Source organism: Notolepis coatsorum (assembly GCF_963971535.1).
Source record: "Notolepis coatsorum genome assembly, chromosome: 18".
NCBI classification, from domain to species: domain Eukaryota; kingdom Metazoa; phylum Chordata; class Actinopteri; order Aulopiformes; family Paralepididae; genus Notolepis; species Notolepis coatsorum.
The window spans coordinates 10,576,994-10,589,287 of NC_140182.1; the positions used below are offsets into that span (position 1 = coordinate 10,576,994).

General features: G+C 49.1%; 1 protein-coding gene across 1 annotated transcript in view; it reads left to right on the forward strand.

Annotated features, from left to right (window-relative positions):
* LOC311244825 (SITS-binding protein) overlaps positions 1-12,294 on the forward strand; it is a gene marked incomplete at both ends in the record, with an annotated part of 79,399 nt that overhangs the window by 65,561 nt on the left and 1,544 nt on the right. The window contains 2 exons of the mRNA XM_084334508.1: positions 3,364-3,571; positions 4,312-4,462. Of these exons, the coding sequence (XP_084190634.1) occupies positions 3,364-3,571; positions 4,312-4,462 (359 nt within the window). The remainder of the gene's footprint in view (positions 1-3,363; positions 3,572-4,311; positions 4,463-12,294) is intronic.

Sequence of the window (12,294 nt, forward strand, 5' to 3'; positions counted from 1 at the left end):
TGTGTGTGTGTGTGTGTGTGTGTGTGTGTGTGTGTGTGTGTGAGTGTGTGTGTGTGTGTGTGTGTGTGGGATGTGGGTGATCACGTGGTGCACAGGTGTATTCCATCAGTCCCAATCAACTCCTGAATTAACTCTCCTCTGCCCGTGACAATAGTATCTCCCTTCCTCCACGTAAACCAAGTGACGAGGGATGATATCTGCCACAATAGCAAAAAAAATTATCCTGCTCAACTGGAACAAACAAAGACCTCCAACACTTGAGCTCTTTAAAGAGATTATCCAGGACACTTTGCAGCTGGAACAGGGAACATGTACTTTGAAGAACAAAGTATACGTCTTTCTCAGAACTTGGGAACCCCTCATGGACCTCTGACTGTCCACCAACATCAGTGTGTTGTGCCTTAATCACTTATTGTGGCAGAAACCGGACTCATCGATTATATATCGTAGACAGATCTTCTGATCAAAATAGGTTTAATAGTAAAGAAAAGTAATATAAAGTACATGTGGGTTAAATGAGCTTTGGCTGAGAGGAGTGCTCTCCTCTGGCCAGCTAGGAGACACTGAGGAAGAGGAGTGCTCTCCTCTGGCCAGCTAGGAGACACTGAGGAAGAGGAGTGCTCTCCTCTGGCCAGCTAGGAGACACTGAAGAAGAGGAGTGCTCTCCTCTGGCCAGCTAGGAGACACTGAGGAAGAGGAGTGCTCTACTCTGGCCAGCTAGGAGACACTGAAGAAGAGGAGTGCTCTCCCCTGGCCAGCTAGGAGACACTGAAGAAGAGGAGTGCTCTCTTCTGGCCAGCTAGGAGACACTGAGGAAGAGGAGTGCTCTCCTCTGGCCAGCTAGGAGACACTGAGGAAGAGGAGTGCTCTCCTCTGGCCAGCTGGGAGACACTGAAGAAGAGGAGTGCTCTCCTCTGGCCAGCTAGGAGACACTGAAGAAGAGGAGTGCTCTCCTCTGGCCAGCTAGGAGACACTGAGGAAGAGGAGTGCTCTCCTCTGGCCAGCTAGGAGACACTGAAGAAGAGGAGTGCTCTCCTCTGGCCAGCTAGGAGACACTGAGGAAGAGGAGTGCTCTCCCCTGGCCAGCTAGGAGACACTGAGGAAGAGGAGTGCTCTCCTCTGGCCAGCTGGGAGACACTGAAGAAGAGGAGTGCTCTCCTCTGGCCAGCTAGGAGACACTGAAGAAGAGGAGTGCTCTCCTCTGGCCAGCTAGGAGACACACTGAAGAAGAGGAGTGCTCTCCTCTGGCCAGCTAGGAGACACTGAGGAAGAGGAGTGCTCTCTTCTGGCCAGCTAGGAGACACTGAAGAAGAGGAGTGCTCTCCTCTGGCCAGTTAGGAGACACTGAAGAAGAGGAGTGCTCTCCCCTGGCCAGCTAGGAGACACTGAGGAAGAGGAGTGCTCTCCTCTGGCCAGCTAGGAGACACTGAAGAAGAGGAGTGCTCTCCTCTGGCCAGCTAGGAGACACTGTAGAAGAGGAGTGCTCTCCTCTGGCCAGCTAGGAGACACTGAGGAAGAGGAGTGCTCTCCCCTGGCCAGCTAGGAGACACTGAAGAAGAGGAGTGCTCTCCTCTGGCCAGCTAGGAGACACTGAGGAAGAGGAGTGCTCTCCTCTGGCCAGCTAGGAGACACTGAGGAAGAGGAGTGCTCTCCTCTGGCCAGCTAGGAGACACACTGAAGAAGAGGAGTGCTCTCCTCTGGCCAGCTAGGAGACACTGAAGAAGAGGAGTGCTCTCCCCTGGCCAGCTAGGAGACACTGAGGAAGAGGAGTGCTCTCCTCTGGCCAGCTAGGAGACACACTGAAGAAGAGGAGTGCTCTCCTCTGGCCAGCTAGGAGACACTGAAGAAGAGGAGTGCTCTCCTCTGGCCAGCTAGGAGACACTGAAGAAGAGGAGTGCTCTCCCCTGGCCAGCTAGGAGACACTGAGGAAGAGGAGTGCTCTCATTGTGGCCAGCTAGGAGACACTGAGGAAGAGGAGTGCTCTCATCGTGGCCAGCTAGGAGACACTGAGGAAGAGGAGTGCTCTCCTCTGGCCAGCTAGGAGACACTGAGGAAGAGGAGTGCTCTCCCCTGGCCAGCTAGGAGACACTGAGGAAGAGACAGAGACTGTGATCTTAAGTAGAGAGAGGGGTGGGGGCTGTAGCCTTTGGCCTCTCGGGCTAGGTTCAAGATTCAAGAGGTTTATTCATCACATACATACACACAAGACATATAGTGAAATGAAGGTGGCCATGGCCGCTTCGATTGTGCAAAGAAATACAAATAATAATAGAATAAAATAGAATAGAAATAAAATAGACATGATAAAAGTACTAAGATCAAATACAAAAGGTAATGAGTCCTATGTACACTACTATACAATATACAGTTATACTCTATGTCACTATGCTAGCCTAACTATACTATACAAAAACGTCCAGTTATGTTTTTTTTCTTTTTTTTTGTGTGACCTTTTTTCTTTCCTTTAAAGTGATATTTTCTTATGTGTTTAAAGTGACATATGGTGTGTTTGTGTGTGAGAGAGTGCAGAATGTGTGGTGTATGTGTGTGTTCATGTGTGCTTGTCTGTGGAGAGATCAGTGTTAAATATTCTGATGGCCTGGGGGAAGAAGCTGAGCCTGAGTCTCTCTGTTCTTGCTGCGTGTGTGCGTAGGCACTTGCCTGACCGCAGCTGCTAGAACAGGCTATTGTTGGGGTGGTGAGGGTCCTTCATTAATCTGCAGGCTCTGGATTTGCACCTCCTATTGTATAATTCCTGCATAAGATGTGAACTAAGCTGGGCGGCTACATGGCGCAGTGGGCAAGGCGCTCGCAGCGAATGCTGGAGACTAGGCTCGAACAGGATGCCTCCTGTTCGAGCCCCGCTCTCCACATTGCTTTCAGTTTAGCTGGTCGTCCACAGTAATACACATTGGCCGTATTACGGGGAGGGAAACTGAAGGGTGGGGATCGGGCGTTGTGGACAGCGACTCCTACAGGTCGGTTGGTGCGCCTGCGCAGTAAAATCAAGAAGCGACGGGGGGCGGGGCCCCTCCAAAGCCCAGACCCCCCCGACGCTGAAAGATCGAGCCGCGCAGGTGGAAAGATGCGACGGCTGTTAACCTCGAGTATCGGAGGGGACTCGTGCTATGTATGACTTAGTCCACATTGCAGCCGGCTTGTGGGAGGCAAGAAACAACGTTCGAAGACAGGGGAGGGTTGAATTGGACGATACGAAAATTGGGATGGGAAAAAAAAAAAATATGTGAACTAAGCTATTGTTGGGGGCCACCAAGAGGGATTCTCCAACTAACTCTATCAAAATAAATAATAAAGTGTGAAGGTGGTCTCTGATCCCTGAACGTCTCTCTCTGGTCTCCCCAGGCGTGGCGCTGCTGGTGTCTCCCGATGTCCCCCTGAAGGTGGGCCTGGACAGCAGACAGCAGTTGTGCCTGCAGTCTCTCCCCACCATGGAGCGCCTGCCTCTGCAGTACACCGTGTGTGTCGCCCGCAACGTCCGGGCCGCCCACCGGCACGGCCTGCAGCGGCTCTCCCAGCCCCGCCGGGAGCTGCCCAACCTGAGGACCATGTGGTGAGTCAGGTCACATCACATCACATTACATCACATTACATTACATCACGTCACATCACATCACATTACATCACATTACATTACATCACATTACATTACATCACATCACATCACGTCACGTCACGTCACGTTACATTACATTACATCACATTACATCACATTACATTACGTCACGTCACATCACATTACATCACATCACATCACATCACGTCACATTACATCATATTACATTACATCACATTACATTACATTACATCACATTACATTACATCACATTACATCACATTACATTACATTACATTACATCACATTACATCACATCACATCACATCACATTACATTACATCACATTACATCACATTACATTACATTACATTACATCACATTACATCACGTCACATCACATCACATCACGTCACGTCACATTACATTACATCACATCACATCACATCACGTCACATTACATCACATCACATCACATTACATCACATCACATCACATTACATCACATTACATCACATCACATCACATCACATCACATCACGTCACGTCACATTACATTACATCACATCACATCACATCACATCACATCACATCACATCACATCACATCACATCACATCACATCACGTCACATCACGTCACATTAGACTATTTAATGAATGAGTGAATCTTAGGATTTGTCCAGGTGGCCCAGAGCCTCAGATCCCAACCTGACCCCCCCTCCTGGTCTTCTTCTAGGCTGCCTCTCTGGAAGCTGCTGCCCAGCGTGGACTCGGGGCAGAAGGTGGAGAGGGAGCTCAGGACCTTCTCCAACCGCCTGAGGAGACACCAGCTGGGGCAGGGCGTCATCAGCCTCAACGAACATTCCACCACCCTCCTCTCCGACATGGTGGGTGATGGTTAGGGGGAGACCTCACGATACGATACTATCGCGATACTTGCGTCACGATACGATGGTATCGCGATACTAAATATATCGCGATACGCTGAGTATTGCAGATTTTTTATTATTCTTTTTTTTTTTTACCAGATTTCTTTTTATTACCTTTTTTCAACTGCAAAGTAAAACTTTGTCAACATGTTTTATCTGATAAAATAAAGTTCAGTCTGTTCATCTCACTTCAATCATTTTTATTGCAGAACATGGTATTTTCTCAAGCAGACGGATGTAAACACTGTAATCTGTGTTGCATGTACCTGACAAACTGAACTGTTTGTATTACAGTCATATTCCAACTTAACTGAATGCACATGTGTGTGTGTGTGGACTACTGTACTATTACAGGTATTGAAATGCACAATGCAACTTCCTTATACCAAAAAAATAAATAAAAATTATGAATAATTAAATATCGATACTTGGCGTCCCTGTATCGATACAGTATCGCCATGTATCGCGATACTACTACGTATCGATTTTTTCCCCCACCCCTAGTGATGATCCCTGTCTCCTCTCCATCTGTTCTCACCTTCTCACCTTTGATTTTATTTTATTTCAATATCCCCATTAGCTGGTGCCATAGCAACCAGCTAGTCTTCCTGGGGTCCACACAAAAAAAACATACAGAAACAATTATTATTCCAAAACAAAATGATTAAAAGTCAGTACTCAACACACAATGCATAATGAAACTAACAATTAAGATGGCTAAAATTACATGCAAGCACAGAAACAGGAAACAAAAAAACAAAAACTAAAATACTTTACAGTGTTAAATACAATTTAAGATTATTTTAAAAAGTTAATCTACTAGGGAGGCTAGGTGGCGTAGCGGAGATTGCGTTCGTCACCAACCCCGGAGCTGTGAGCTGGATTCGCCTGTTCGGGGTTGTCACCAGCTTGGCTGGCCGTTCACACTAATACAATTGGCTGTATTAGAGGGTGGGAGAAGCTGGCGGGGTGGGTCCGGGTCGTTGTAAACAGCGACTCCTACAGTTCGGTCGGGGCACCTGCTAAGCGCTGATAGGACCTGAGTGGGATAGTGTGATCCTCCCACACGCTACGCCCTCTCAGGGAGGATCCGCGCTGCCAGGTGAAAAGAAGCGGTGATTGGCTGGACGTGTGTCGGAGGAAGCACGTGATAGCCTCCACTCTCCCAGATGATCTGACTGTGGGGGGTAAGTGCGCAGCGACCAGGAAGGGGATTGGGAATTGGCATACGACTAACATTGGGATGGGTGAAAATCGGAGGAAAAATGGAGGGGGAAAAAGATAAAAAAAATAAATAAAATGTATCTACTGTAAATGCAGCAGAGGTTTTGAGGCAAAGAGTGAATGCTCTAAAAATAAAAGATCTCCTTAAAGCGTTGGTTTTTGGACCTGGCAAATCAAGCACCTTCTCACCATCTCACCTTCTCACCTTCTCACCTCCTTCTCACCATCTCACCTTCTCACCTTATCACCATCTCACCTTCTCACCATCTCACCATCTCACCATCTCACCTTATCACCTCCTTCTCACCATCTCACCTTCTCACCTTATCACCATCTCACCTTCTCACCATCTCACCATCTCACCATCTCACCTTATCACCTTCTCACCTTCTCACCATCTCACCTTCTCACCTTCTCACCATCTCACCATCTCACCTTCTCACCTTCTCACCATCTCACCTTATCACCATCTCACCTTCTCACCTTCTCACCTTCTCACCATCTCACCATCTCACCATCTCACCTCCATCTCACCATCTCACCTTCTCACCTTCTCACCATCTCACCATCTCACCATCTCACCATCTCACCTTCTCACCTTATCACCATCTCACCAACTCACCATCTCACCATCTCACCTTCTCACCTTCTCACCATCTCACCTTCTCACCTTCTCACCTTCTCACCTTCTCACCTTCTCACCATCTCACCATCTCACCATCTCACCTGTTCACCTTCTCACCTTCTCACCATCTCACCTTCTCACCTTCTCACCATCTCACCATCTCACCATCTCACCTGTTCACCATCTCACCTTCTCACCATCTCACCATCTCACCTTATCACCTTCTCACCTTCTCACCATCTCACCATCTCACCTTCTCACCATCTCACCTTCTCACCATCTCACCATCTCACCATCTCACCATCTCACCATCTCACCTTCTCACCTTCTCACCTTCTCACCTTCTCACCATCTCACCATCTCACCTTCTCACCTTCTCACCATCTCACCATCTCACCATCTCACCTTCTCACCTTCTCACCATCTCACCATCTCACCTTCTCACCTTCTCACCATCTCACCATCTCACCTTCTCACCATCTCACCACCTTCTCACCATCTCACCTTCTCACCATCTCACCTTCTCACCATCTCACCACTATCTCACCTTCTCACTTTCTCACCATCTCACCATCTCACCATCTCACCTTCTCACCATCTCACCATCTTACCATCTCACCATCTCACCTTCTCACCATCTCACCATCTCACCATCTCACCTTCTCACCATCTCACCATCTCACCTTCTCACCTTCTCACCATCTCACCATCTCACCTTCTCACCTTCTCACCATCTCACCTTCTCACCTTCTCACCATCTCACCTTCTCACCTTCTCACCTTCTCACCTTCTCACCATCTCACCTTCTCACCATCTCACCATCTCACCATCTCACCATCTCACCATCTCACCATCTCACCATCTCACCTGTTCACCTTCTCACCTTCTCACCATCTCACCTTCTCACCATCTCACCATCTCACCATCTCACCTGTTCACCATCTCACCTTCTCACCATCTCACCATCTCACCTTATCACCTTCTCACCTTCTCACCATCTCACCATCTCACCTTCTCACCATCTCACCTTCTCACCATCTCACCTTCTCACCTTCTCACCATCTCACCTTCTCACCTTCTCACCATCTCACCATCTCACCTTCTCACCTTCTCACCTTCTCACCTTCTCACCATCTCACCATCTCACCTTCTCACCTTCTCACCATCTCACCATCTCACCATCTCACCATCTCACCTTCTCACCATCTCACCATCTCACCTTCTCACCTTCTCACCATCTCACCTTCTCACCTTCTCACCATCTCACCATCTCACCTTCTCACCATCTCACCTTCTCACCTTCTCACCATCTCACCATCTCACCTTCTCACCATCTCACCTTCTCACCTTCTCACCATCTCACCTTCTCACCTTCTCACCTTCTCACCATCTCACCTTCTCACCTTCTCACCTTCTCACCTTCTCACCATCTCACCTTCTCACCATCTCACCTTCTCACCTTCTCACCATCTCACCTTCTCACCTTCTCACCTTCTCACCATCTCACCTTCTCACCTTCTCACCTTCTCACCTTCTCACCATCTCACCATCTCACCTTCTCACCATCTCACCTTCTCACCTTCTCACCATCTCACCTTCTCACCTTCTCACCTTCTCACCATCTCACCTTCTCACCTTCTCACCTTCTCACCTTCTCACCATCTCACCTTCTGTGATGGCCTATTGTGTCATCGTTAAGGTGTCTATGAGTTCACAGACAGTAGCCACAGAGCCAGAGTGAGATACTTGCTACGAGTATCGTTCGTTCCCACAGAGCCAGAGTGAGATACTTGCTATTAGGGATGTCCGATATTATCGGCCTACCGATATTATCGGCCGATATTGGCATTAAAATGTAATATCAGATATTATCGGTATCGGTTTTCAAAAATGTATTTAACCTTTATTTACCCAGGCAAGCAAGTAAGAACAAATTCTTATTTTATTTATTGTCAAAAGTATGCATAATGTTGTGTTAATTCCACGACAAGAGATATGTAATGTTAATTACCTGAAATTATTACGTTTTTTTGGGGGGGGGGGGGGGGGGGGGAACCCTGCATATATTGGTATCGGTTGATATCGGTATCGGAAATTAAGAGTTGGACAATATCGGTATAACGGATATCGGTAAAAAAGCCAACATCGAACATCCCTAGTTTCTATGAGTATCGTTCCCACAGGGCCAGAGTGAGATATCGTTCCCACAGGGCCAGAGTGAGGTACTGGCTCACAGTCCCTTTCCCCCAAGTTCATCTCTGAATTCACACCCACTGTCAACCTACTGGTTTACCATCTGGCCTGTGATGTTGATGAGGGTTCACTGGTCAGGGGGGTTCAGCACTGGTCAGGGGCAGAGATGAAAGGCTTTGGTTAAGTGGATCTCCAGGAGGAGAAGGAGGAGGAGGGGGAGGAGGAGGAGAAGGGGGAGGAGGGGGAGGAGGAGGGGGAGAAGGAGGAGGAGGGGGAGAAGGGGGAGGAGGGGGAGGAAGAGGAGGAGAAGGAGGAGGGGGAGGAGGAGGGGGAGCAGGAGGAGGAGCAGGAGGAGGAGGGGGAGGAGGAGGAGAAGGAGGATGGGGAGGAGGAGTGGGAGGAGGAGGGGGAGGAGGGGCAGGAGGAGGAGGATGAGGAGGGGGAGGAGCAGGATGGGGAGGAGGAGGAGGAGGAGGAGGAGGAGGAGGAGGAGCAGGAGGAGGAGAAAGGGGAGGAGGAGGAGGAGGAGGAGGAGGAGGAGGAGGATGGGGAGGAGGGGGAAGAAGAGGAGGAGGAGGAGGAGGAGGAGGAGGAGGAGGAGGAGCAGGAGGAGGATGGGGAGGAGGGGGAAGAAGAGGAGGGGGAGGAGGAGGAGGGAAGCGAGACGGGTATGTCACATGGTAGAAAAGAAAAAAGGTAACACATTATTTATTATATCAGCTCAATCATATTTTGTCAACATATATAGTTCCTGGTTATTTCCCAGGTACTTACAGGGCCTGATCTTTGCAGTATTGCTTAGTTTCAATATGAAATGCTTCTTTCTGTTTTGCCCCTGAGTGTGTGCTAGATAAAAAAATAGATAAAGTATCAAATAGAAAGTCAAAAGTACGTAAACAAGTGTAAACAAAAGTGTTCAATATACATACACAATATATACAAATATCTTAGGTGGTAGAAACAGGACAGTTTGGCCGACACGGGTCTCCAGGGGGGAGGTGGATCCTGAGCCTGGTGCCAGGCCCGGCCCGCATGCCTGGGAGGAACGAGAGACAGTGGTGGCTCGACGTGGGGGCTGCTGGTTCTGCTGAGAGCTCACAGCACTGTGTGTAATGGAGTCCCTCGCGTGTTGCTGAGCCGCTCCCTAGGAAGCCGTCATATCTGGTATTACGAGACTGTTGTCAAATGGATAAAGTCAATAATATATATCCAATTAGAAAACAAACATGACCGTGAGAAGAAAAGCACAGATGATCTCCTAACAGGTCCCATGGGAGGCATGAGGCAGACAGCTGTGGAGAGTAAAGGATAGGGGGCGCGAGGGGAGAGAGAGAGGCAGCCGGCCAACACTAACTAGTTCAGGTAAACCGGATACCAGCTTAATGCTGAGATCTGCCTCGCTACAGGAGAGGAGAGGAGAGGGGGGGAGAGGAGAGGAGAGGGGAGGGGAGGGGAGGGGAGAGGAGGGGAGAGGAGAGGAGAGGAGAGGAGAGGAGAGGAGAGGAGAGGAGAGCGGAGAGGAGAGGGGAGGAGAGGAGAGGGGAGAGGAGGGGAGGAGAGAGGGGAGGGGAGGGGAGGGGAGAGGGGAGGGAGAGGAGAGGAGAGGAGAGAGGGGAGGGGAGAGGAGAGGAGAGGAGAGGAGAGGAAAGAGAGGAGAGGAGAGGAGAGGAGAGGAGGGGAGGAGAGAGGGGAGGGGAGGGGAGGGGAGGAGAGGGGAGGGGAGGGTATGGTAGGGGAGGAGAGGAGAGGGGAGAGGAGAGAGGGGAGGGTAGGGGAGAGAGGAGAGGGTAGGAGAGGAGATGAGAGAAGAGAAGAGAGGAGGGGAGGAGAGGAGAGGGGATGAGAGGAGAAGAGACGGGGGGAGAGGGGAGGAGAGAGGAGAGGGGAGGGGGGCAGTATGTATTCTGTTATTCTATCTACACTCTGTCATCAAAACATTTATGTTCAGTTAAATGCTACAATGTTCTCACACGCAGAGAGGAGGGGGGTAGAGGGAGAGAGAGATAGAGGGGGAGGGGGAGATAGAGGGAGAGAGAGAGAGATAGAGGGAGAGAGAGAGATAGAGGGAGAGAGAGAGGGGGAGATGGAGAGATAGGTGATGGTGGTGGTGTTGATACTAGTGGTGGTGGTGGTGATACTGTAGTAGTGGTGGTGGTGGAGGTGATAGTACTGTAGTAGTGGTGGTGGTGGAGGTGATAGTAGTGGTGGTGGTGGAGGTGATAGTAGTGGTGGTGGTGGTGGAGGTGGTGTTGGTGGATGTGATAGTAGTGGTGGTGCTGGAGGTGATAGTAGTAGCGGTGATGATAGTAGTGGTGGTGGTGGTGGTGGTATAGGTGGTGTTGGTGGAGGTGATAGTAGTGGTGGTGATGATAGTAGTGGTGGTGGTGGTGGTGGTATAGGTGGTGTTGGTGGAGGTGATAGTAGTGGTGGTGATGATAGTAGTGGTGGTGGTGGTGGTGGTATAGGTGGTGTTGGTGGAGGTGATAGTAGTGGTGGTGATGATAGTAGTGGTGGTGGTGGCGGTAGAGGTGGTGTTGGTGGAGGTGATAGTAGTGGTGGTGATGATAGTAGTGGTGGTGGTGGTGGTGGTGGTGATGATAGTAGTGGTGGTGGTGTTGGTGGAGGTGATAGTAGTAGTGGTGGTGGAGGTGGTAGAGGTGGTGTTGGTGGAGGTGACAGGGTACTTCAGATTGAGATATGAAGAACAGTCACCCTGAGTTTGAGTCTCCTGGTGGATCAAAGGTATTAAGCACCAGGTCTCTGCCTGGTAGACAGACCCCTGCAGTAATTACTGGATGTAATAAGCCAAGCGTACAGCACTGCATGGAAACTCCTGTTAAGGCAGCGCACTGAACATGAACTGCTGGTGTACAGCCTTGTGGAAGTGTGAGCAGCAACAATGACCTACTGTAAAAGCGTCCCTCTCATTCTGTTTTTACTAGGATTCATAAATTATCAGTCACGCTATGAACTCTCTTCTCTAGTTTCCATATTAGTTTTCAGCGACACATCAGGAGTCAGGACTACTAAGTCGGCCTGAAGGAATAATGGCTTATAAACACATTCGCCAGGTTTCGGCCCGTATTACTGAAATGCCATCCAAAAATTTAAACTCACTGTATGATAAACTAAACAGAAATGGTCTGCCTGCTAGCTGTGTGATGGTGAGGTGATGTAGTGCATTAGAGCAGGGATGTTTGTTTGGATTTCTCTAATGCAGTGGTTCTCAACCTTTTTACACCAAGTACCACTTGAGAGCGTAGCTGGCTCTCCAAGTACGTTAAAATACAGTCTAACTCTATTCACAGTTCACGCAGGAGGCAAATTTATTCCTAATAACATTATTTATTATTTAACTTTTGTCAGACACAGCCCCAATGTACGAAAGGGGTACTAGAACTAGCAAACTCTTCCACACAATTCTCATACAATGCAAGGGGCATACTAACATTCTCACATAGCAAGTGAGAAAATTAAGAACTGTATTTCAGCAAAACACCCTCTCTGAATGAACACTCTCCATCTCTCTCACACACTCTCTCCCTCTCTCTCTCACACACTCTCTCCCTCTCACACACACTCTCTCCCTCTCTCTCTCACACACTCTCTCCCTCTCTCTCTCTCTCACACACTCTCTCCCTCTCCCTCTCACACACACTCTCTCCCTCTCACACACTCAAACAAATAAATAAGTGTCTCTTTCTCTGTCTGTCTGTCAGATTATCTCTCTCTCCCCCACTGTGTCTCC